We start from the raw sequence: 26,617 nt of genomic DNA, 5'->3' as shown, positions 1-26,617 counted from the left end.
CTTCCCACTTCAGCCCAGCCCATTTGATGCTCCTGTCCTGAGCATTTCCACATGAGGACGAGAGCAGTCTGAGGGGCAATCAGATAGGTAGCAATAGTAGTCTTTTTACTCTGCTCGCATCCTAGCTTAGCTTGTTTTGGCCCTAACCCCACTCATGATGGCTGACTTGTCATGTGCATCATGTGCTGTACCCTCCCCCTGCATGTGCATGCTTTCACATGCATGCCCATGAGGATTACCATCACCAGACTTGGATCAGGAACATATGTCCCAGTCCTAAAGCAGCAGTAGTGCAAGACCCCCCCCCCCCCCCCCCTTGCACAGGAGCAGACTGGCCTGACCAGGACTTCTGTCCTTCTCCCTGCTTGATGAGCAAGTTCACAAACACTGCTCACTGCCATCCTCCCCATCCCACTTCTTCCTTTACTTGAGAAGCTGTTTGAACTTGGGTTGTGTGGATCACAGTCAGGGCTGTATCTCTGAACTAAAGAGGTGCGCTTTATTATTTTGTATTTTCATTTACAGACCTATGCTATACTGCTTCATAATGAGTGGTTGATGGATAGTTGATGTTTAAAACTGAGTGGATGGATTTCACCATTCACAACAAAACCTTACAAACCAACTTCCCCATGTTTTAATATATTTTGAAATATGAACTTCTTGCATGCAAACATACAGATATATACAAAAACAGATACACTAGCACTGTAAGGAACTGGAGATCAGTTTTTATTTTGAAGCCTTTATTGTCAGTGTGTCTCTTTCATCTGTTGTCCCGTTGTCATTCTCTGCTTTAGATAGCAATGATCAACCTGTTTTTAAATAGGACAAGAAAGAATAGCTCATAAAATCTGTTAATAACTTTGTCATAATTCGTCACTTATAAAATGTCAGTCAGACTGTTTTGCCTAACATGCATGTCTTACATTTTTGCAAAGCTGTACTTTGTTAGTGTTTAGAGGCTGAGATAAATGGTCACATTTTAAAATAAAGTAACTATTAAAAGGTTTGGTTTAAAAATAGATTTTAATATGCTAGAAATTTTTTTAATTAGGAATTCTAAATTGTAGTCATACCCTTTATTTTGTTAATTCCTTTGGATATCACTATGTTCAGAGGTTAAGGTTTCTGCTTCATGTTTCCAACAGAATTAAGATTTATACCTTGCACTTGAGTCTGGGGTTCATGCTTGGCCACTGGTTATTGTCTATGTAGTTATGTTCTACCAGAGTTTTCATATTTTTTATCCAGGTTCTCCATTTTACTGTTTCACAGAAGCAAGCCATTTGGTTATATGCTCTAAACTGTTCTGTATATTGTATTTACCACTGTAACCTTGTTTACTGCTGAAAAGAGTCTATTATCAGTCCTTTTATTTGGTTGACATGCAAGTAAATAAGTAAAAATGTCTTATAGACCTTGTTATGCTACCTTTGACATGTATTTTTATTTTCAGCATGGTCAGCAGTTATATAAACACATCTACCTGGGCTGCAAAATAGAAGACAATGTTGAGAAGAACTTTGAGTTACTATATACAACACTTGCTCTTATTACCATTGAGCTAGCCAATGAAGAAGTCATTATTGACCTTATCCGACTTGCCATTGCCTTGCAGGTACAGTACAGTATGGAAATACACTGCATTAGCTGATTGCCAGTTTGTTTCTGCTTAGTTTTACTTTCATTGCCAGAGTGTGTGCAAGGTAACCAGCATGATTTTAGAAAAGTTCAAATGTGTATTTCATTGATTACGGAATATAAACTGGTGGTAGGCAAGACAGAAAAGCTCTCTTAAAGTGCCTACCTTCCATACTTGCTGTAAAGGGTTTTATAGTCCTTCTTTGAGAGGGCAGCTTAATAATTTATTCAACATGTGGGTATTTTTATCATGCTCAGTTCCTTTGCTGGTAAGCAGTACCCTTGTTTTAGCGGTTGCATCACTCTCATGCCAGCAGCAACTTTTGTTGGCTTCACAGTCACATATTCAAAACCCAGCACTAGCTTGAACCATCTTTATTGCTTCTTCGTGCTTATATTGGTTGATTGAACTACCTTGAATTCCCAAGAGGATTTTTAAGGTGTAGCTATGTACACATTTGTTAATCAGTTTTCATTGGTAACCTTTTGAAATGTTGGGACCCACTAGCGTGAGCTCCAAAACACAGAAAATGAATGGCTGAAAAAACAGACTTACATATACCAAGTCTGAGATGGCCATTTCTTAGAATATTCCCCTTTCTCCGAGGTATAACTATCTCGGACTTAGTATGTACAAGTTTAGGGGGTGTGGTGTGCTTAGCCCCCCATATCGAGAGGTGAAGGGGGACTTGACTCCTGCAAAAAATGTTTAAAAGAGTAGAGTGATGATCAAGATTTATTGTTCTTTTGTAGTTTTTCTTTTTTGGCTTGTCGGCACTCAGGATTTTGAGTGCTGACATTTCAATAGGGAGCCATTTTTCACCATGTATTGGTTAGGATTTGCTTGGATTTTTAATGCATTCTTGTGTTAATCCACTTTCCACATTTTTAGTATTTCTTATGTTTTACCATTTTGACTTGTCACGTCTCAGCAATTTGACCAAGTTTTAGTTCTTTGTCTTCCACAAACCTCAATAAAACAAACTTGTGAAAGTCAGCTGTTAAAAGGATTTCTATGTACAATGTAGAATTTGTTTGAGATGAACAAATATTAAATTGGATTGTGAAAATAAGTTTTAAAATTGCCTTTGGAGATTGAAAGCTCTTGGGGCGTACTTTTCAGAAAGAAACAAATAGGAGCATGGGAGGAATGGAAGAAGAAGCTAAGTCTACCACTGAATGAGATGTAAACTGTGGAAAAATAGCAGCGCTCTGCTTCAGTTTGTTGAGATCTTTGTAAATGTAGGTTCATAGGTGTGTACTAGGCTAATGGCCCTGGAGCCTTTACAAGCCTAGCTCAAAAGAATTGCCCAGGCACCATGCCACCCGATGTTAGTTCACAGTGCTCCTGTCCAATAGAGCAACTGGAATGATCCCTGGAGTGAACTTTCTTTTACCCATCCACTCGTCAAGATTTCTCTTGAAGAGGGCCAGCGAGGTGCCCTGCTTGACATGAATGGGAAGCTTATTCCAGAGTATGGGCAGTCTTTGGGAGATGAATCTGTTCCTCCAGTATGTTCTGTTAATTGTGGTAATGAGGTTGTGATCTCTGGAGCGTGTGGCACGAAGGGAATTGGGATTTCTTTAGGCGTAGCATTTCAAGTAGGGCTGGGTTGGACATGGCTTTGTAAGTCAAGCAGAGATCATCTCTCAGTAGATGATAAGAGACTGAGAACAGCTGACGTTTCTTGAGCCTGTCCATGTAGGACATGTGTTTAAGGCCTAGGATCCTTTTTGTGAGGTACTTTTGTGGCCTCTCCAGCTGTTGTAGGTGTCTGGTCAGGTACATGCCAAATGGGGCATTATATTCGATGATTGGTCTAATGAGTGGTGAGTAGAGAGGGATGATGACCTCTTTCTTCCTGGATGCGAAACCTTTGGTTATAAGATGTGCCACATAGAAGGACTTTTTGACCACAGTGGCAGTGTGGTGGTCGTAGGTGAGGTTCATAGGTAGGTACTTGGCTATTGGCCCTAGGGCCTATATAAGCCTAGCCAAAAAGGTACCCTGGCTTTTGCCATCCAAGAAAATTATTTTCCTGTGCCCCTGTTGAGCAGAGCCACAGAGGTGATCCCCAGGGTGAATTTCCTATTTCCCATCCAATCATCAAGATTTTTCTTGAAGAGTGCTAATGAGGAGCTTTGTTTGATATAGATAGGCAGTTTGTTCCAGAGTATGGGAAGTTTCTGGGACAGGAATCTATCCCTCCAGCATGTTCTGTTTGTTGTGGTGGCAAGGTTTAGGTCCCTAGACCGTGTAGATCGGAGTGATTGGGATTTCTTTAAATGGAGCATGTCCAGCAGCTCTGGGTTTCACATAGCTTTGTATATTAGGCAGAGATCACCTAAATAAACTTTACAACAAAAGGAAGAAACTGTTGCAGAAAAGAGGAAAATCCTAGGATACAAAAAACTCCCTTACCAGCCTCAGTAAGAAGCTTAGATCCCTCATGAAATCCTCCAAAGCTAGTTACGAAAATAAAATTGCCAAAGATTCCAAAGACAACCACAAAGCATTCTATAACTATGTCAAGAATCTAAATGGCACTGCTCAGATCTGCTGTGAGCTACAACAGAATGGCATTAAATATACTGTTCCTAAGGATATTGCCAATAACCTGGCAGATCGATTCAATGCCAACTTCACCACCCTCTCACCCCCTAAATGGCCCATCTCAATACCGGAAGAGTGCCAAATTCCGGTAATAACAGCCACACAGGTAAAAAACGTACTCTCCAAAGCTAAAAATACAGCATCCATGGGACCAGATGACATCCCGGGCTGTGTACTACATGAACTACAAAATTAACTGGCACCTCACCTAAGTGATATGCTTAATCATACCCTTACCTCAGGCTTCATGCCCACTGAGTGGCTACAGTTATCCCACTCCACAAGGGAGGATCACCTTGGATCCCAGGAACTACCGCCCCATCAGTCTGACAAGCCTGATCCGCAAGGCCATGGAACGTATTATCATGGAACTTAAAAACAAAGAAATTGGCAACCTTAAAACACTGGACCCCACCCAGTTTGGGTTTGTGAAGGGCCAATCTTGTCTCCTGAACCTGATTGACTTCTTTGAATCAGTCTCCAGACCGTAGACGAGGGTAAGACAGTCCACACAGCCTATCTGGACCTCAACAAGGCCTTTGACACCATCCCCCACTCTGGAATCATAGATAAACGTACTAAGCTGGACATTAATCCCTACGTCACTCGATGGGTTGCCAACTGGCTTACTGACAGAACCCACACTGTAAAAGTAGCTGACTCCAAATCCATCTCCAGACAGGTGACAAGTGAAGTACCTCAGGATTCAGTCCTGAGACCTCTCTTGTTTGGCATCTACTTCTCTGAAGTACAGGCCAACACTAAGGGACTCTGGCTAACAAAGTTCACAGATGACTGCAAACTGGGAGCCATTATTGAATCCCCAAATGATGTAGATACTCTACAAAAGGGCCTTACAGAAACAGATGCTTGGTGCCAGAGCTCAATGCCAAGAAATGTATAGATATCCCCTTTGGGAAAAAACATGTACCCCGTGAATTACCACATAGGTGGCAGTACACTAAACACCGAAAGTGTGATAAGAAACTTAGGGGCATAGGTGGACAGTGGTCTCACCTTCAATAACCACATCGCCACAACAATCAGGAAATCCTTCTTTGTGGCACACCTGTCACTAAGGGCTTTTCATCCAGAAAAAAGGAGGTCATTGTCTCACTGTACTCATCCCTCATTAGACCCATTATAGCATACAATGCCCCATTTGCTATGTACCTCTCAAGACATCTGCAACAACTGGAAAGGCCGCAGAAATACCTCACTAAAAGAATCACAGGCCTAAAGCAGATGCCCTATGCTGACTGCCTTAAAAAACTCCAGCTATACTTTGTTGCATATCGTCTACTCCAATGCGATCTCTGCTTAACATACAAGGCCATGTCAAACCCAGAGCTGTCGGGCATGCTACACTTAAAGAAATCCCAATCCCTCAGAGCTACACGCTCCAGAGATCTAAACCTTGTTATCACAATAAACAAAACATGCAGGAGGGATAGGTTCCTGACACAGACTCCCCAGACTCTGGAATAGACTGCCCATACATGTCAAGCAGAGCACCTCTTTGGCCCTCTTCAAAAGGAACCTTGATTATTGGATGGGAGAATGGAAATTCACTCCGGGGATCAAGTCAGTCACCCTGCTAGACAGGGGTCCAGGGAAGTAAATAGTGTGGGAAGAAATAACCAGGGAATTGTTATGGCTAGGCTTGTATAGGCCCTAGGGCCGATAGCCTAGTACCAGCCTATGATTAGGCGATTTGCGACGGAGTAAAGTTGGAGTTTTTTGCGACGGTCTGTGTAGGGCATCCGTTTGAGTCCGGTACTCCTCTTTGTGAGGTATTTTTGCTGCCTTTCCAGTTGTTGTAGATGTCTTGTGAAGTACATACCAAAAGGGACGTTGTACTCTATAATGGGTCTAATGAGTGACGAGTAGAGGGGAACAATGACCTCTTTTTTCCTGGATGAGAAACCTTTTGTGATGAGATGTGCCACGTAGAAGGATTTCCTCAGTGTTAAGTAGACTACCACCTATGTGGTAGCTCATGGGTACAGAGTTTTTCCCAAAGGGGATGACAGTTCACTTTTTGGCATTGAGCTTGAGGCCATGGCTTTGACACAAGGCATCTGTCTCAGTGAGGCCCTTTTGTAGGATGTCCACATTGTTAGGAGTTTTGATTATGGCTCCTAGTTTGCAGTCATCTGCGAACTTCATAGCTAAAGACATTCTGTGTTAGCCTGTACTTCAGAAAAGTAGATACCAAACAAGAGAAGGACCCAGGACTGAACACTGTGGTACTCCAGTTTTCACTGGTCTGAAGTCTGATTTGGAGTCTGGTACTTTCACAGTGTGGGCTCTGTCATTGAGCCAGTTGGCAACCCATCTTGTGACATAGGGATGTACACCTAGTTTAGTGAGTTTTATGTATAATTCCAGAGTGGGGGATGGTGTCAAAAGCCTTGGCAAGATCTAGATAGGCTGTGTGAACCACCTTACCCTCATCTATGGCTTTGATGACTGCTTCAAAGAAGTCTGTCAGGTTTAGGAGACATGATTTGCCTTTTACAAACCCGAACTGGGTGGGGGTTCAGAGTTTGGAGATTACCAATGTCTTTGTTTAGAAGTTCCATGATGATACATTCCATGGCCTTGCAGACCAGGCTCATTCGGCTAATGGGGCAGTAGTTCCCGGGGTCCGTGGTGGCTCCCCATTTGTGGAGTGAGATAGCCATCGCTGTGCGCCATTCAGTGGGCACAAAACCTGAGGTGAGGCTATGATTGAACATGGTGCTTAGGTGGGGTGCCAGTTCATTCTGTAGTTCATGTAGAATGCAGCCTGGGATGATGTCAGGTCCCATGGATGCTGTGTTCTCGGCTTTGGAGAGTGTGGTTTTTACCTGTGCAGCTGTGATTACAGGGACTTTGCATTTTTCCAGTATAGAGATAGGCCCTTTAAGGGGTGAGAGGGGGGTAAAGTTAGCACTGAACCTATCTGCCAGGATGTTGGAATATCAGTTGGTTTTGTATATTTAGTGTATATTTAGTGCCATTGTGCTGTAACTCAGAGCAGATCTGAGTATTGCCATTGAGATTCTTGACATAGCTATAGAATGCTTTGTGGTTGTCTTTAGAATCAGTGGTGATTTTGTTTTTGTAACTACCTTTGGAGGATTTTATGAGGGATCTCAGCTTTTTACTGAGGCTGACCAGGGAGTTCCTCCAATCATAGTGAGGTGGCTGTCGACCTGGGTGCCCAGATCTCTTATGGACCCTTCAGTGTTCAGTGGGCTCCCATCAATGTGGTAATTCGTGGGAACTCAGTTTTTTCCAAAGGGGATGATAATGCATTTTTGGCATTAAGCTTCTGGCCATGGTTCCGACCCCAGTCTTTGGTCTCAGAGAGGCCCTTTTGTAGGATGCCTACATCACTTGCGGAGTTGATAATGACTTCTAGCTTGCAGTCATCAGTGAACTTGGTCAACCAAAGTCCTACTGTATTGGCCTGGACTTCTGAGAAGTAGATGCCAAACAGGAGAAGGCCCAGGACCGAGCTCTGTGGGACTCCACTCCTGACTGGTTGACAGTCTGACTTGGAATCTGCAACTTTCACTCTGTGGGTCCTGTCTGTGAGCCAGTTTGCAACCCACCTAGTCATGTAAGGATTGATGCCTATTTTGGTGAGTTTATCAATTATACCTGCATGGGGAATGGTATTAAAGGCCTTGGCCAGGTCGAGGTAGGCTGTATGCACTGACTGCCTCGAAGAAGTCAACCAGATTCAGCAGGCAGGATCTCCCCTTGACAAAGCGAAACTGTGTGGGGTCAAGAGTTTGGAGATTGCCTATATCTTTGTTAAGCAGGTCCATGATGATGCACTCCGTAGCTTTGCATACCAGACTCATCAGGCTAGTGGGACGATAGTTCGCAGGGTCTGTATTTGCTCCCCCTTTATCGAGCAGGATGACTGTAGCAGTGTGCCATTCGTTAGGGACATAGCCTGAGTTAAGGCTGTGATTGAACAGGGCACAGGATGTGGTGCCAGTTCATTTTGTAGCTCATGTAGGATGCAGCTAGGGATATTATCAAGTCCCATGGACACTGTATTCTTGCCTTTGGACAATGCAGCTTTTACCTTGATAGATTCCAGGGTGCTTAGGAACTTGGAGTGAGAGTCTAGGAACATGTTTAGGGTTCTTTAGCAGGCTATGACTTGTATCACCGTCTTACCCACAGAAATGGTAGGTACCAGGCTTTCTTCTAGTATTGTGATAGGGCCTTGGGGGTAAAGTTAGCACTAAATATATCGGCCAGTATGTTGGCTATATCTGTTGGCTCAGTATAGGAGGTGGCATTGTGCAGTAACTCAGAGCAAATCTGAGTATTGCCTTTGAGGTTTTTGATATAGCTATAGAAGGCTTTGTGGTTATTTTTCGTGTCAACTGCAATTCTGCCTTCATAGCTGGCTTTAGAGGATCTGATAAGGGATCTCAGCTTTTTGTTGAGACTGATAAAGGAGGTTTTCCAGTCTTGTGACTTTTTTTCTGCAACAGTTTCTTCCTTCTGTTGTAGAGTTTATTGATGGTTGGTGACCACCAGATTGGCTTCCTTTTTTTTGGAGGAGCGGGTCTTTGTTCTAGTTGGTATGGCAAGGACCATCCATTTGTGTACATGCTCGTACAGTGCATTGGTGTATGGTTCAGCAGTCATGCAGCTATTTTCCATTGGCATGGGTGTCGAGAAGTTAGCCACCTCTGTTTTTAGTAGCCCAAAGTTGGCTTTAGAGAATTTTTTCAGGGTGGTCACCTTAGTGGGGGGTGTAGGTGAGATAGAGATTTGCATGGTGATCAGTGTCTAGGGACATGTTTAGGGTTCTTTAGCAGGCTATGACTTGTATCACCGTCTTACCCACAGAAATGGTAGGTACCAGGCTTTGGGCCTGTACATTTGGTACATGAATAGTTTTCCAGTTGATGGAAGGGGTTAGTTGAGTCACCCATATGAAAGTATTGGACCTTCTAGTATTCCAGGTGATAGGGCCTTGGGGTAAAGTTAGCACTAAACATGTTTAGGGTTCTTTAGCAGGCTTTGACTTGTATCACCGTCTTACCCAGTGTTGTACCTGAAATATTTTGGATGCATTGTGCTGGGCTACCAGTCTTAGAGGTGTGAGTATCCTTTAAGGATATGACGACACCACCACCTTTGGAGCTTCCAGACGTATTCTGGGGCTGAAAGGTATGGAATGAGTTGTAGCCTGGGAACGCAGGGGTGCTCTCTGCCTCTTTAAACCAGGTCTCCATTACAGCACAGATGTCTACATTCTCCATTTTAAGGAGAGCTTCTAGTGAGTGCATCTTGAAATTTAAACTTTTAGCATTGAGCAGCATGACCTTCAGATTGCATTTGTTTGTAGCTGTTACAGTGGAATTTTGGTCTATAGAGATGTAGAATAAACCCAAAAGAGCTTAACATGTAGAAAACATCTAAAAAAATGATAATGAAATGTAATCTGCTTTGCAGAATCACTAACACAAGCAGAAGTGACCACATTACATTTCTGTTTATGAAGGTGAGACGTCTATGCCAGTTCGTGTTTTCAAAAAAATATATATATATTACAGGTAGATGTAGAGAACTTAATGTTGTAGCCAGTATTGCTGAGAGTATCTTCATCTGTCTCTTCCTTGTTACAGGTTATGTAAAAGGCTGGGTGTGAGGATTTGTTTAACTATGTAGCTGCATAAGAATCTTAAGTGCCTTCAGGGTCTCCAATGACTGGTTTAGCACCAGTTAGAGCCTCATCTTTTATTTGTTTTTACATGTTATCCTCTGTTTTCAGAAGAAAAGAGTAGGAAGTTGAGGATTCTGAGGAGAAGAAGGTGAAATGTTGAAAATCCATTTTATAGTCCCCTACTGGATATTACATTGTTGAGAATAATATGGCTTCCATGTTATCAAGTTCACCATCTAAGATAATTACCTTTCGTGATATGGTAATTCAAAAAAGAAATGTATAAGAGTCAGTGACTCAAAAAGTTGAACTCACATCTTTTCTGCTCAAACATCAGAAGATTGTGAGTTTTATTTCTGCCCCAGGTGCTTTGAGTCATTTTCCATTACTAACACTGCAGTGAAACATTTGGGGGTCTGCACATCCTGAATGTGTAATTTTTCAGATGACATGTTAAACTAAGGTCACATCTGCCAGAGTTTTGGTAGTCCATGTTCGACGTAAAAGATTCCATGGCCTACAGCAAAAAAACAGGGGTGCTTTGTTTACAAACACTTATTTACAAGGACATGCATCTGGAACATTTCTCCCCGGGCCTCCGCTGAAAATTGGCTTCGCTCCAAGTTGGGCTTTGTAAACAAATTTCAAATAAAATAAAAATAATAAATAAGTACCTTTACAATATTGCTTCAGAAATCAATCAAAGACATTCCTATATCAAGGCACAGTCCCTTTGTTTATAAGCTGTGCAATACAGAAGGACTTTCTTACAACTAGAAACACATGTTAATCAAAAGTTAGGTCAGTTTCCAAGTAAGTTCCCAAACAACTGAGTCAACTTTTAGGGGTGTATGGTCAGTGCAGTAGTTCCATAGAGGTAGATGACTTCCCAAAGTATACAATAATGCATTTTTGGCATTTAGTTTCAGTTCATGATTTTTGGCACTAGGTATTTATTTGGGACATACCTTCCTATAGGATGGTTATTTGGTGATTCATTGACTGTTCCAAGCTTGTAGTCATCTGCAAACTTAATCTAACAGAGCCCTTTGGTATTGGCTTTTACTTCAGAAAGTAGATGCCAAAAAGGAGAGGACAGAGGACAGAACCCTGGGGGACTGTATTGGTGACTGTCTCTTTGTGGAGGTAACATCCCCTATTTTGATTATCTGTGAGCCATTTGGCATTCCAGCTGGTGACATAGGCATTTAGCTTTTGTAGTATGCCTGAGGGGGGAATTATGTAAAAAACTTTAGCCAGGTCAAGGTATGAGGTGTGTACCATTTTGGCTTCAACCCTTGCTTTGATAACCTTTTTAAAAAAATCCACAAGGCTGAGTAAGTATGACCTGCCCTGGAGTAATCCAAACTGAGGTGGGTCCAGTGTTTTGGAGGTTTCCGCTGTCCTGATTGATTAATTCCATGATATGTATTTCTATGCCTTTGCATATGAGGCTGGTCAGACGTATGGGTCTGTGGAAGATCCTCCTTTATGCAGGGGAATGACTGCAGCAGTTCTCCATTTGCTTAGTACAAAACCTGTATGGAGGCTGAGCTTGAATAGTGTTGTTTAGGGGTTTGGCTAAATCATTCCTCCTGCTATTTGAGATGCATCCAGGGATATTGTCAGGACCCATCAGTGCAGTACTTTAGCTTTTGATAGCACTTTTAGGACTTTGGCTTGTGTGATATCTGGAGGCGAGCTAGTTTCAGGTATACCTTCATTGACAGACTGAGTGGAGAGGGGTAAAGTTAGAACTAAATTTATTGGTCAGTAGGTTCTTTGTATCTTCAACTTCAGTGTAGGAAACATTGTTTACAATCAACTCAGCACTTTGCTGTGTTGTGCTTTTGAGATTATAAACTAAAGTAAAAATACCTTGTGATTGTTTTTGGCTTTGGTAGCTATTTTAGCCTCAGTCTTAACTTCGGCATATTTTTATTAATCTCATGTTTTTATTTCAGTGACAGGGGCTCAAAAATTCTGAGAATTGCTATTCTCAGAATTTTCATACCTTAATATCAGAGGTAATTCAATTATTTTTTTTATTTTTAGTGTAACTTCCATCGTTTCTCTGTCTATGTACCATTAACTGCATTCACAGCTAAGCTGAATAGTACTCTGCTCATTTAGTATCTCTGCCTAACACTGTTACTGCTTTTGTTTTTACTTGTCCATCATTTACCACTACTTTAATCCATGTACTTCTGTAAATACCTTGACGGTATCTCACCACTTTCCATCCCATGTCATATACCTTTGTAGTCTTCCACAGTAGTTTATGATCTGTGTTATCGAATGCTTTTAATGTCATCATTACAACCTTCCCTTCTTTCTCCTTTTTGTTTATACAATACATTGTTTCCTTTGTTATAATTAACAGTTCCTTTTATTCCTAAAACACCTTCATGCAGTACTTTTTCCAGTATCACATCAAGCCATTTCTGCATTTTTTTCATTATCATTTAGACTACATACCATTACCGGTCTCCACTTTGCATTTCACAACGTTTACCCTTTTCCCCACAAAATGTTTATTATACCTAAATATACCTCTTCATACCTCAAACTGTCTTTTAACCTTTCACTTATTACTTCTGAAAAAAACCTACTGCGTCTTCTACTGGCATACATTGTATAATACCCTCTTTTGTCACATCCTCTAACTCTTACATTGTTACTTTTTTCTTTAACATACTCTTCGCATCCTCCTGTATTCTTGGCACCTTCCTGTTGAATTTTGTCTTCCTTTCCTTCTACTGTACATACGCTTTACTTATCCTACCACACCTACTGTTATTTTCTCCATTCTTTCACAATAATAACCACACTTATTTCTACATCTGAATACTAGACTTTCCTGTTATATTATTCTTTTACCTAAATGTGGCATGATCTCCTCCTTCATATCTGTCAGTTCACATATTTATTTGAAAGCGCATGTTTTATCTTCACTTTATTCAGTTCATATAACTTCATTTTCTTTCTTATACTTTTGTAAGTCTTTTACATACTGCCTTCTCACTTTCATTTACTTTTCCAATATATATCATCTTACCCAGTTTATGCCATTCATTCTCAGCTTTTTGATAAATTTTGTTTTTTAAACATCTAGATTAAATCATCACATTTTAAGTTGCAGTATGAATTCACATGCATTACTAGAAAAGAAAGAGACCTGTAGTAAGTTTCCATTATCTTTATCATTGTGCAGCATGCATTTTTTCCTTTTAAAACTTTTATTTCACTCTTAACATTAAATAAATTGATCAGCTCTTGCTTACCCTTAAACCTCGCTTCTCCTCATGAGCACAATTCCGCATGTATTGTTCCCACAATTTCCTTTTATTTCTATGGAATTTGCTCCTTTCCTTTTCTAAAGATCCCACATCCAGTTATTTTATCTTTATAATTTTCAAAACTTCCATTACTGTTAGTTAGATTTTGCTTTCCATTTTCTAGTAATTGCTTTTCTGGCTGCTAGTAGCATTAAACTTAATAAGGCCTCACTATGTGTAGGCAATTCATATCCTGTATCCCTTCTCAAAAGAATCATTGCCTTAGTTATTACAATACCCCCCCAATATTTCCATTAGAGTACAATGTATGGAATTTTAAAAATCTTCCTATTTGCTTAGCACCCATGTATATAGTTTAATTGTATATTATATGTTGGTATGTGCTGGGAATTGCTGGTTAATGTTGCCATTATCACTGATGACAAATGTCTTTATTGGTGTTATCTATGCTTTATTCTTGTAATACAATAAAGATTTTTGAAAAAAAAATCTTCCTACTTGCTAAATTCCCCCCCAAAAATAAGTACCTAATTTTTCCCTCTCTATCCAATTACATCTCCAACATTTGATACCTTTCTGAGGAAAAATGTTCTGAAGTCTACTTGGGATATAAAAATACCTAAACAATTCCATGCAAAAATCCTAAATGTTCCGGTCTTTGTTGTATAGTATAGAGCCCTACATTTCATTTTCCTTTTTTCTTTTCTAATCTTCCTTTCTGTTCTCTTTGTCACTATTTTCTAACCTCCTCTGGCTGATTCTTCTAGTTATCTTGCAATGTTTATATGTACTACTTTTGTAATAGTATCTTGTCTTCTAGTCTCAACTGAAATCTCTGCCAGGGCAGGTCTTTCAGTTTGCACTCGCCAGTCCATTTATCTATACCTATACTCTTATATCAGTCCCAGATAAGGAAAGCAGTCTCTAACCTGAAGTCCCAAGTACCTGCTCAGTGTCATTCCACTGTCATATCTTTCCTTTCCAAGTTGTTTCTTCCTTATTCTGTGGTTCACTTCTTAATTTCTTCCAGTACATTTCAGCTCATTACTTGCCTGTTTTCTGAACCACTCTTAAGTCTCCTTTCTCCATTCCTGCAGTAGCCTAGTTCTTAGAATACTTTCTGCTACCTTCCTTGTCAATTTTCTATATTCTTCCTTGCAGAAATCCCTGTTGGTAAAATATTCTTTCTCCATTCCTGGGCTGTCTTAGTTCTTGGAATGCTCTTTGCTGCTTTATAAGTATAGCATTCTGTATGGCTATTACCATACTACTTAATGACTTGTATCCAAAATCCTAATCTCTCATCCCCCCCCATTTCATCACTGTTCGTTTACACTTTGATTTATAATCTTTTGCTTGAGTTGTGTATATGAACCTTTCCTCTGAATGTCTGAAGTACCCATTCAAATTAAGTAACCCTAAGCCACCATGTGCTAGGATTAGAATCAACTTTTTTCACTTAACTCTTGCCCTGCTGTTTTTATCTTCCATTTAATTTATACTCCCAAAAGACTTGAAACTAAATACTTCACAGCACCAACATGTTCTTTTCTGGATTTATCAAATACAGAATAATATCACCTGTAAAAATAAATAAATAAATAACTTCATGATTGCTATGTCAATCATATCACTGAATGTGTCAGTCCTTCATTTACTTTACCCATGGCTGAAAATATAAAGCAAGTAACAAAGGGGAAAGAAGACATCCTTGCCTGGTTCCTGTGTTCAAACACAGCTTGTCAGAGAGGGGCACTCCCACCTTATTTCTTACTTCTGATCTTTCGTATATTAACATTATTATTCTGTCGAGGAATGCAAATGCTACCTTTGCCCTGCTGTTAAGATCCCAGCAGACATCAAACACTAATTGCATCAAGACCCATCAACAATAATGGGGTTTTCTTACCTTCTGTGAAGAAAATGAAAACACTTGTCATCTGTGTTAGCATGTCTGACAGGAGATTTGCATATATTCTCAGATTAATTTGTATGCCAGCATGTCTAATTGTGAAAATGTAAATAAGTTTTTAAAATATTGAGTATTTCCCTGTTTATACTGAATGTTTAAAGAATCTGACATTATTTTGATACATTTCTAATTGGACATGTTTGTAAAGGAGATTCTAAAGTACAAACTGGAGAATCAGCTGAACAGTGGGTGATGTCATTAGAATGTTCTTGGTTGCTAGGTGATTATTTGAACAGCTAATTGATGGGAAAAATAACTTTTTCAAACAGCTGACTGTTATTTTTAAAATAAGACAGTTGAGACTGTTAAGCTGAGCAGCTGGTGAAGAGCAGCAGTTAGTTGACAGTTACAATGCTGTACAAGATACCCTGAAAAAGAACTCACCAAAAACTATAAGCCTGCCTTTGTCTTGCTGTTATGTTTTAGACTAGATCAGGGACAGTATTCTCTAGTTAGATTAGGAAAGCTTAGTTATTTAGATAGAGTTTTTCCTAAGATGATGGACTTCTATTCTATAGTTTAATTTTACATTTCTGGTGATTGAATTCTGATGTTTATTGAAAATTATTAATTAAAAATTATTAATTTGCATTCTTGTAATTATTTTACTTATTATTAAATGTTTTAATTACTTTACATTGTGGCTGGACAGTCAGTGTGTTCTTTAGAGATTAGTGTGTGTTTACACATGTTTGATATTCTCCAGGTCAAATTGAATGCCTGGCTGCTTCTGGTCATAACTATCAATTATTTTGATATTTAATTTTTAATAATTGATCACCCTTTGAAGGGTGTGTAGACTTGTCTGACTCTGGTAACAGCATTACCATTTGTATTGGGGAGGGGACATGGCTGGAAATCTGTGTCAGGCTTCTCATAAGTGTTTGCATGTGTAAGATTTAAATTTTGAGTATGAGTGAGTCAGAGGTCTTAAACTGGGACACATTGCTCTGAAGTGTATGATAAGGGATTACATTTGGGTTGGACAGAGGTATATAGTCCAGTCCCTGGAAAATGGAGCATGTTCCTGTTGTGCTGTTAAAGGAAATTGTGGAATTTTACTCTTGTATGCTCTGTGCTCTGGTGTTTTCTGTGACACTCACACTGGAGTCAGTGGTGAAGATTGAGACTCCTTAATTACTGACCTGGTTTTATGTGGGGGATATCTCGTTATTGTTGGCAGTCCGGTGGGGTATTGGCCAAATGTCACATCCCCTCTACTTCTCTCTGGATTATCATTGCTCTTTTAATGTTGTCAGATATATGTTTTTTATTTTTTGCCTTCCCTTCACAACACCACATTGACCTATGTCTATCAGTGTTTGGAAACACCTGTGCCCATTCCCTTAGCTAGTATAGACGTAAGTATCCCACTAGCTCACCAATAACTGCTTACCCACTATTATCTCTACCACAAAACAATTTGCACCACACACTGCTCAAAACTCTTGGGTTCAAACAGTTTATTGTAAATGCATGCAGCCATTGCAGCAAAACCACTGAACTCTCTGGACATGATGGCAGTCACTCCATACCAAAGATGTTGAAGTCACTCTGTCAAACAAGCAGGAGATGTATCTGTAATATTCACAAAAAGCATACAGCTATGTAAGCATCATCAGTGTAACACCACAGTTCAACAAAGCAAAAGTTCTCATAAATAAACATCTGCATACCACTAAATAATAGCAGTAGCAGTACTACTGAAATCTACTTTCTTAGCTAACTTCCAATATAAACAAATGGCATGTCATATTTTGGGCCCTTAATATTGAGTGGTCTGATATGCAATCAAATACACCTCCCCTGCAAAAGACTAATGTCTTTGGGTGAACACAGTTAAGTAACCTGACTGTATTAATGTCCAACAAAGCAGCCACTCTACTCTGGATCTTAACAACCAGCTATAAATAATCTCCCGAAATCAGGCAAAAAAACTACGAACAGACTCCCTACCATGTTAAACCAACTCTAATATTGCTTACAATATAACAAGTACGTACTTTATAGCCTGTGTTACAGCTATTACCAGCAGTCACACCCCTTTCCATACATCTGTGTGAGTTATTGTCGTCTAGTATTTGTTGCTCTTCTGCCAAGATTCAGCAGTGTGCCATTTCTGCTTGTCTGCCCTTGGATCATTTTTTTCTTCCTGTCTTTAAATCACTCCGTTTTTGAAAAGGGTTTTACATATTCATCCACCTAGAGATCAGATGGTTCCTCCTTGAGAGCTTAACTATATGCTTAAAAAGCTAATTCTTCTTCCATTTGAACCAGCTTATTGGCCTGATTTGAGGTTCTTAATATCGAAGACTGTATTCCTCATTGTTCTGACTTCTGCAAGAAGGTTGTCCCAAGTTACAAGATTTATGGTGAGTCACCCCTACCTCATTTTTCACAAGGACAGGGTTTCTTTGACAACAAATCCTTCTTTTATGCATAAAGTGGTTTCAAAGTTTACCTCTAGACCATTACTCTCCCCGTCTTCTTTCTAGAAGCGAGAAACAAGAATGAAGTCACTTAGTATATCCACAGACAGCTGAGATACTACTAAAACTCAGCCCTTCAGGAAAGCCGATCAGTTGCTTTTCTCCTTGGAAGAAAAGAGAAAATGACAACCAGTGTCAAAGTAGACAGTTTAGAAATGGTTGTCTCATACTATTTCTGTTTATTATTCTTAACATAAACCACTTCCAGACAGGGTTAGGGCCACTCTACTAGAGTTTTGACGGCTTCTGTGGCTTTCTGTAAAGGGATGGGCTCTAGAAGTTTTCTGGAGGCAACAACTTGGTCCTCTATGCATACTTTTACAAAGCATTGCAAACTAGATTCCTTTTGCTAGGACCATTCATCAGGGGCTTGTGAATTCTTATTTATTTATTTAATTTTATTTTACTTGACATTTGTTTACTGGAATACTCCAAATTGGACCCAAAGGAACCCATTTTTAGAGGAGTCGGGGGAAGAAAAGCACCAGTATATAGCTAGATGTTAAATAATAATCACATTAAACATCAACACAGGTATCGTACATGTTGTTATAACAACAGCAGTTTATATAAGCATTAGAAATAGTTAAATTATCATATAAATCTTGACTTAAAGACTTGCTTGAAAAATATTAATTGCTGTTGATATGTATAACTTTGATGCATCACCTCTGAACTTGTGTAAATGGTTATTTGTTTGATTTATAATTGATTTGTTTATCTATTGTTTTAAAACAAAAAAAAAAAGCTTAGTATGTACAAAATGTCATTAAGAATGAGAGCTGAAAATGTATAGACCTGTGTGTGTCATGGAGATTGCAGCACAGTAAAGAAAACATCAGTCTAGAGCTATTGCAATAAATAAAGACTAAAGTAGTGGCTGGCTACATGCGACAAGAATTGTTATTGTTGTTATTTTTTACGGGAGGGAATCTACTATGTAATTGAAATGAAGAAAGGGGGAATGCAGTATTGTTGGAGTAGAAGCAGTGTCCAGTAGTTAGGTGGTGCAACGGTAGCGTTGTTGTCTCACAGCAAGAGGTTCTCCTATTCGATTCTCTGCTGGAGTGCATTCTGTGTGGAGTCTGCATGTCCTCCCCGCAGTTGGGTGGGCGTTCGAATAACATGCGTAAATGGGCGTGCCTTCGTTGAAGGTTGAACGTCAAGCTGGCACCTCAGCGTTCGTGAAAATCTACTGCCAATCATTAGCGGACCGGAGTTCCGCTTTGGCGACCCCTAACTGGGAAAAGCCAAAAGACAACAACAACATTTATGGCAAAGAATTTTTGTCTTCAGATCACCAAAGTCAGTTGGGATGATAGCTGTGTAGAACAGTTTAATGGCAGGCCATGTGAAGGTTTGAATACAGTGTTGTGTGTGGTAAATAGGTGAGGTAATGGGAAAGTTCCAGCCACTTTAATATTTAAAGAGCTGTGCAGTGATGTGTGTAGTGTGAAGCATTTGATGCAAATTTTGCAGTATTATTGTAGAGTACTTCGTTTAGTTTTTGTAGAGGTTTTTTTTTATTGGTATGGATTTTGGGCTCCATAAAGCTGCAATGGTAATAGTAGTATGTGTTAGCAAGGGTTACTTTGGTAGATGTGTTTTGGAAATGTTTGCCTATAAAGCATTACAAGTTTTTAGTGTTTTTTGTTGTACCAAGTATAAGTTGGGCATTAGTGAGCCAAGTCTCAAGAGAAGTTGAAGGCTTTTTGTGTGAACTGTTGGAAATGTGAGAGATTGGTAGATGGACATATACGTGTTGAGTCATTTGCCTATTGATTTAGCTATACTTGACAGGAAGCTGTAAGACTACATAGCTGAAATTTGCTCTGTCTATGGAAAAATAAACATCATTCCTCTACACAAAAGAGACTCTTCTATTGAATTGTCTAACAACATACCCACTGCCACATGTTCACCTGTCTCTAAAGCTCTCAAAACGTGTGTTCACTCTCAAATCCCAACATTTCCTTTTAGACAAAAATCTAATATCCCCCATTCAGCAAGGCTTTTACTCCAACCATAGCACTGAGACTGCTCGGTTATCTTTCTTAAAATCTTTTGCTATCATGTTCCTTCACCTCTCTAAAGCATTCAACATGGTATCCCTTCCATTGCTGCTTAACAGACTCTCCACCCTAAGCTTTCAACATCATCAACCCTGTTTTCCCCATTTTATATCATGAGGGGTTTTCTTCACATTTTAGTCAAGAAAGTAAGTTCCTACTGCAATTATTGAATGCCATCTGGGGTCGGAGCCTTCTATCTTTCATAAGTCAGGCATCCTCTTAAAAAAGGCAGAAAACTAAACATATTACTCCTGCTCCTAAGGACCCACAGAGTGAATGGCAAACTTCCACTCAAGTGTTGTTTAATGCCTTGATGGCTTTAAAACCTCCTCAGAGAGTTTCTGTCTCAGCTCCTCCTTGGTCCTCTACTCCCCTTAAAAGACCCAGGAAACAGACTTCCTCTGAGGAGGAGGCAGATTCAGATTAGGCATCCCTTGCTTACTCCTCTCAGATTCCTTGTTTAGATTATGCATCTGAGGAAGAAGACTCTACTAGTCCTGATACTCCTTTTCAGGAAATTTCTTTTGGGAATGCAAGCTGTGGAATGATGGAGTTTTTTAAGTGGGATTGTGCTCAGTTTTGAAGTACAGAAAAGGTGTTATGAGCTCCTGCAGATGGATTCTCCCAGACCTTCTGCTGTCTCTCTTGTTGTGGCTGCCTTTTCTAATGCTTCTCAGCCCCCCTGTTCCCAAGAAACCAGATAGGTTTTATAGGGTGCCCGAGGACTGTAAGTTTCTGTACAAGTGTCCTTCTGCTGACCCCTCGGTGGTGTCTGTGGCTTTTGACAAACCATCTCAGTTGCTACGCCATCCCATGTTACTGTTTTCTGATAAAGATAGCAGAACCATGGAAAGGTAGGGGTAAAAGGTTTATACTTCTGCTACTTTAGCTTCTAGGGCTGACAGTTATCAGACCCATAGGTCAAAGTACATATTGGCTTTTCCTTCTCAGGCCTGTCAGGTAATTTCTGATCTTCCTGACTCTGAAGGGAAGACTTCTGCTCTTTCCCTGTTAGGGACTTCCTCCCAGGTGGCTCATCATTCTGTCAAGTGTAGTTATGATGCCGCAGATTCTTCCTCTAGGGCTGCTGCTCTTGGGTCTGTGATGAGGAGATATTCTTGTTTTTGGCTTCAACCTTTGCCTGATGATATTAAGGCTAGCTTGATGGATGCTCCTCTGGATAATAAACACTTGTTTCGTGAGGTTGTTGCTGCTTTAAGTCTCTTCAGGATAAGTGCAAGGCTTTACAGGAACTTAAACATGTTTTTGTTTCTCTTGCCCCTAAGTTTCAGAGAAATTGCCCCAGAAAGCCAGCCTTTGTTCTTAGGCAGTCTCACCTTCCCCCAAAGGCAAGAAAGGTGAGAAGCAGGCTCCTCCTACTAAAGCTACTCAGACTTCTGTGCCCTAGAAGTCTCCTTTTCCTGATAAGCCCGGTGCTGTCTGACTACCCTATTCTTTCCAGCCACATTCCACTTTCTCTTCACCTTTCTCTATCTCTCCCTGTTTGGTTAAAGATTACTCAGGACTCCTGGGTTCTTTCCATTGTCCTTTAAGGGTATTTTATGGTCTGGAAATCTCTTCCCCCTTTTATGGGAACTCCTCAGCCCCCTCAGGAACAGCTGTCCTCTTTTCCAGGGATGCTTCCAGATCTCTCGTCTTAGTTTCCCAAAGGAGGCCCAGAATGTATCTAGTACCCAGGAAAGAGGGTACTTGGAGACCAGTTTTAGACCGCTCTCATCTAAATACATTTCTGAAGGTTCTCTCTTTTCGAATGTTGTCCCTTGAGACTTTAGTCCCTATTTTGCTTCCTCAGGCTTACATGGTGTCTGGATCTCAAGGATGCTTATCTCCATATCCCATTTCATCCCCTTTTCAGGAATCATTTTATGTTTCTCTGTTGGTTCCTGGCATTTTCAGTTCTTTGTTTTGCCCTTTGGCCTTTCCACTACCCCAGGGGTATTTACTAAATTCCTCACTCCTGTGATTGCTTTTTGCAGACTAAAGGGAATCTAAGTCTTTCCCCACTTGGATGACCTCCAGCCATCCTCTCCAGAGATCTTGTTGCAAAATCTTCACTTTGCAGTCTTCCTTCTGCAGAGTCTGGAGTTCACTATATATTTCAAAAAGGCCGTTTTGACTGCTTCTCAGTATCATATCTTTCTTGGGTGCAGGATCCAAACTGTTCCTTTGCTGGCATCCCTGCCTCCTTCCATGGCCCTAACTCTCATTTCTTTTTTTCAGTCTCTTTTCCTCTGACCTCAATAACAGCAAGGGAATTTCTGAGAGGTCTGGGGTTCATGGCTTCCACTATTCCTATGATGTTCATCGTGTTTCACTGTTGCAGTCATCACTGTAGGATTCTTCCTGCCGGCAGGCAGCCCTCGGTCAGCCAGAATCCCAAAGTCTGGGTCCGGCGTCGGCTGTGTACTCATCCTCCCTGACGTCAGTGCGCCAGGGGTACAAAGCTCCCAGCCGACGCCATGTTCTTCAGTCATTCTTGCCGCACGGTGGAAGCAGTTCGCAAGTGCCGGTCGGCTCACTCCTGTTATTTTTGGTGCTTCATACCGAAGACATTCTTCTTTTCAAAGATAAGTACCCCGTTGGGGAAACTTTTTTCTTGCTCCAGTCCGATGTCAGAAAAAGTTAATAATTGTATTTCATGTGGGAAGCAAATACCTCATAAGGATTTTCATTCTTACTGTATTCCTTGCCTAGGCCCTGACCATGACGTAGCTAGTTGACGGTTTTGTGCTAGATTTAAGCAATGTACTATTAAACAGAGATACGATTTTGCCTTTCATTACTTTGGGAGGCAATTTAATTATAACATGTCAGACACGCTTCCGACTACCGGAGTTCATAAAAGGCACAAGGATAAAGATAGGCCTCAGAGGTCCAAATCAGATGACAGTTCATAGTTAGAGCCAGCTGCCGGTTAGGCCGTCGTCAGTGAGGTGCTTTCGCAGCCCCTGTCATTGGCCATTACAGAACCACTTGCCGATACGGACTCCCGCAAGGAGCCAACTAGGCCTTCGGATATTCCAGGTGCAGGACCTTCGGATAATGCTCCCTCGGATGGGTCCGGAGCCGCTGTGCAAGTACCGGCTTCCGAGGGGGTTTTCAGGCCTACGCAGCTTCAGGTAAAGGCAAAGACAAAGACTCCTTCTAAAACAAAGACTCAAGCCCAGGCCTCCTCTGATCCGGGACTTAAATCTCAAAAACAAATGCTTAAAATGGCGGAGGACTTGCTAACTATGCTTAGGGGTTCCCATCCCCCTCCAGACAAAAAGCCAAGACAAGAATTGGATTATGAATCCTCTGATCAGGTATCTATCTCTTCAGTGTCTTCCTCTGAACAGGATTACACTTTCCCTCCTTATGAGCATTCTGATGCTGAGGAATCCATTCCTTCAGCTTCTCCTCCTGAAGATTACTCTTTTGGGGAAACTTTACATGACATGAGGGAACATTTTCACTGGGAAGGAAAGGAGTACTCTGAATCTAAGAGAAGGCTTAGGGATTTCCTTCTTCTTCCCCAACACAGACCCCTGGCTATTCTACCTATTTTGGATATTGTGGATGATGTCTTTACTGAGTCTAATTTAACCCCTGACTCCTTTGCTCCGGCCCCTGCTAAGCCTGATAGATATTACAGAGTCCCTGACTCTCACCAGTTTCTTTCTAAAAATCCTACTGCTCATCCAGAAACCTTTTCTCAGGGTCCTAAGGGTGTTAAGGCCGCCACTGCTAAGAACCCTGTTCCGTCAGATAAGGATTCTAGAGCTTTGGAGAGATGGGGCAAAAATGTGTACACTTCTGCTACTTTATCTATTAGGGCTTTGAATTGTCAATTTCATATGTTGAAATATCAGCAATACCTTGTGTCTGTTATGAAACAAAAAATGTGTACCATTTCTGCATGTGCAGACAATAAGGAATTACAAGATTTGATGCATGCTACTGAGCAGGTGGGGAAACATACCTTACACTGTGGTTTTGATGCTTTGGAGGCCTCTTGCAGGGCGGCAGCCACTGGCACGGTCATTAGAAGGCATGCTTGGTTAAAGGAACAAAATTTGCCTGATCAAGTAAAAACAAAATTACTGGATGCTCCTGTTCAACACAATGTTTTGTTTGGGTCTAAGGCTGAAGAGGTTATAAAGAAAATGGAGGATAAGGCAAAATCCATGCAAACGGTTAAGGATTTCTTACAAGTTCAGCCTCCTAGATTTAGCAGAAATTGGCCAGCTAAGAATTGGTCCTTTCCCAGCTCGGACAGGCCTTAGAGGGGCAGATATAGGCGCCCCAGAGGGAGGGCCCAAGCACAGACCTCGTATAGACCTAGACAGTGGAGTGCTTCCACCCCCAAGGGTGGAGAAGATCGGTCTCAACCCTATAGGAAACAGGCTCAATGACTCCCCCTGCATGGCTCCAGGAACCTCTCTCCTGGAAGCTCCTCTCGGAGGAAAACTTTCTCTTTTTCACCGAAATTGGACTTGCATAACCCAAGACAAGTGGGTTCTGGATGTAGTTTTAAGAGGTTACAAATTCCACTTTCACACCTTACCAAAACCAAAGGGATGGCCAGACCTACCAAAAACTCAATGGGCGGAGGCATTAAAACAGGTGAGGTCCCTCATGGCTATGACAGCCATAGAACTGGTTCCAAATTCAGAGACGGGACAAGGCTTTTATTCAAGACTCTTTCTAGTTCCCAGAAAGCAAAATACTTGGAGACCCATCCTGGATCTGTCAGTCTTAAATACTTTCCTGGAGATACCAAAGTTCAAGATGCTTACTCTGCAGCAGCTCCTGCCAATGTTGAGCAAAAATGCATGGATGGTGACATTGGACTTAAAGGAGGCTTACCTACACATTCCTATCAGACAGGAGTGCAAAAGATACCTCAGGTTCAGGGCAGGCTCGAAACATTACCAATTCTCTGCGCTGCCCTTTGGCTTGTCTACTGCGCCCAGGGTCTTTACCAACTGATTGGCACCAGTAGTAGCTTACTGCAGACTCAAGGGAATTCAAATTTACCCTTATCTGGACGACTGCCTTATTCAAGCAGACAGCAAGGACATCTTACTCCAGCACCTGGAATTTGTTCAGAATCTACTCAAGTGCCTGGGATTCACTGTGAACGTAAAAAAGTCAAAATTTGGCACCCACTCAACAGATAACTTTCCTGGGTGCTCTTTTAAGCACTACAACCCAGATGGCATTCCTGACGCCAGAAAAACAACTACAGCTGGCTTCAACTTTCAAAAGCCTGGCGTTAATGTCTCAGCTAACTGCAAGGAAATTCCTGCAGGCTTTGGGTTACATGGCTTCCTGCATCCTACTCATACCATATGCAAGACTGCATATGAGGAAGATACAATGGTACCTAAAAAGTGTATGGTCCCAGCATTGTCACAGTCTGGAAACAGTGATTGCTGTCTTGCCTTGCCTACAAAAGGAATTTCATTGGTGAGCCGTGGCATGTCTTCAAAACAAAGGGAAAGCCTTCAGTCTACCTCCAGCCTACCAAGTGATAACCACGGACGCCTCGGATTATGCATGGGGAACCCACTTGCAGGTGAAAGGCCTGCAAGGTTTTTGGACAGAGGATCAGAAGCATCTACATATCAATTTAAAACAGATGTTAGCTGTACAGAATGCCCTCTTGGCTTTCAGGGATCTTTTACAGCCAGGGCAGCTACTAATACGGACAGACAACACCACAGTTATGTGGTACATAAACAAGCAAGGGGGTTCACATTCCTACCCCCTTTGCAGACTAGCCATGACTCTATGGAACACAGCACTAGCTTGCAAAGTGGATCTACAAGCTCAATTCCTGCCAGGGAAACAAAACACTCTGGCAGACAGCCTGAGCAAGAATCTGTCAGACCCACATGAGTGGATGCTAGACACCCAAATATTCAAGATGATTACAGAAGCCTGGGGTTTTCCGGACATAGATCTATTTGCATCTCCCCACAACTACCAGTTACAGACGTTTTGCATAAGGACATATCACAAGCTAGCATGGAAAGTGGATGCTCTCTCATTCAGTTGGAGGAACCTCTCAGGGTATGCCTTCCCACCACTGCCTCTTCTACCAAGGGTGATATTAAAAATAAAACAGGACAAACCAAAGAGGATCTTACTAGCCCCGAATTGGCCTCAACAATTTTGGTACACAACACTGATAAATCTATCCCAGGAACCTCCTTGGATTCTACCTCAGATTCCAAATCTTTTGTCTCAACATCAGGGCCAGGTCCTGCACTCTCATATCAAAACTCTCATCCTGGCAGCCTGGCGTATTCAGGGTCTATAATTAATCCTACCCTTACCAAGCGGGTTATGGATGTCATCTTAAAAGCCAGAAGGCCTAGCACTAGGAAATCTTATGCAGGTAAATGGAAGAGATTTTGCACCTGGATGCAGGCTCAGGAATCGGATTCTCACATTCCAAATATTCCACTGATTTTACATTACCTAACAGATATGTTGCAAAAGGGTTTATCTTTTTCTTCCATAAAAATACATGCCTCAGCTATCTCTGCACATTATAATACAGATCCTCCAATTTTTTCATATCCACTTCTGAAACAATATCTCAGAGGAGCAAAGAATTTAAGGCCCCCTAGGACTCCACCCATTCCTGCTTGGGACCTCAGTTATGTACTGGAAAAGCTTACTCTGCCACCTTTTGAGCCTGCTGCCACATCCAAAATAAAGTATTTATCATGGAAGACTGTTATCCTACTGGCTTTAACTTCAGCCAGGAGAGTCTCGGCGTTACAAACGCTCATGGCTGTGGAACCTTACATTATTTTTCATCGACAGG

The 26,617-nt window shown here is 41.2% G+C and overlaps 1 protein-coding gene across 1 annotated transcript in view; it reads left to right on the top strand.

The window, feature by feature from the left end:
* Positions 1-26,617, top strand: part of EFR3A (EFR3 homolog A) — a 2,300,516-nt gene that overhangs the window by 1,713,784 nt on the left and 560,115 nt on the right. Inside the window, exon 16 of the mRNA XM_044066245.1 lies at positions 1,460-1,621. Coding sequence (XP_043922180.1) covers positions 1,460-1,621 — 162 coding nt within the window. The remainder of the gene's footprint in view (positions 1-1,459; positions 1,622-26,617) is intronic.

This window comes from Protopterus annectens, chromosome 3.part1 (assembly GCF_019279795.1).
Source record: "Protopterus annectens isolate FY-2018-M chromosome 3.part1, PAN1.0, whole genome shotgun sequence".
NCBI lineage: Eukaryota > Metazoa > Chordata > Ceratodontiformes > Protopteridae > Protopterus > Protopterus annectens.
Note: the sequence above shows the minus strand (reverse complement) of the source record. Positions and strands in the feature narration are given on the sequence as shown.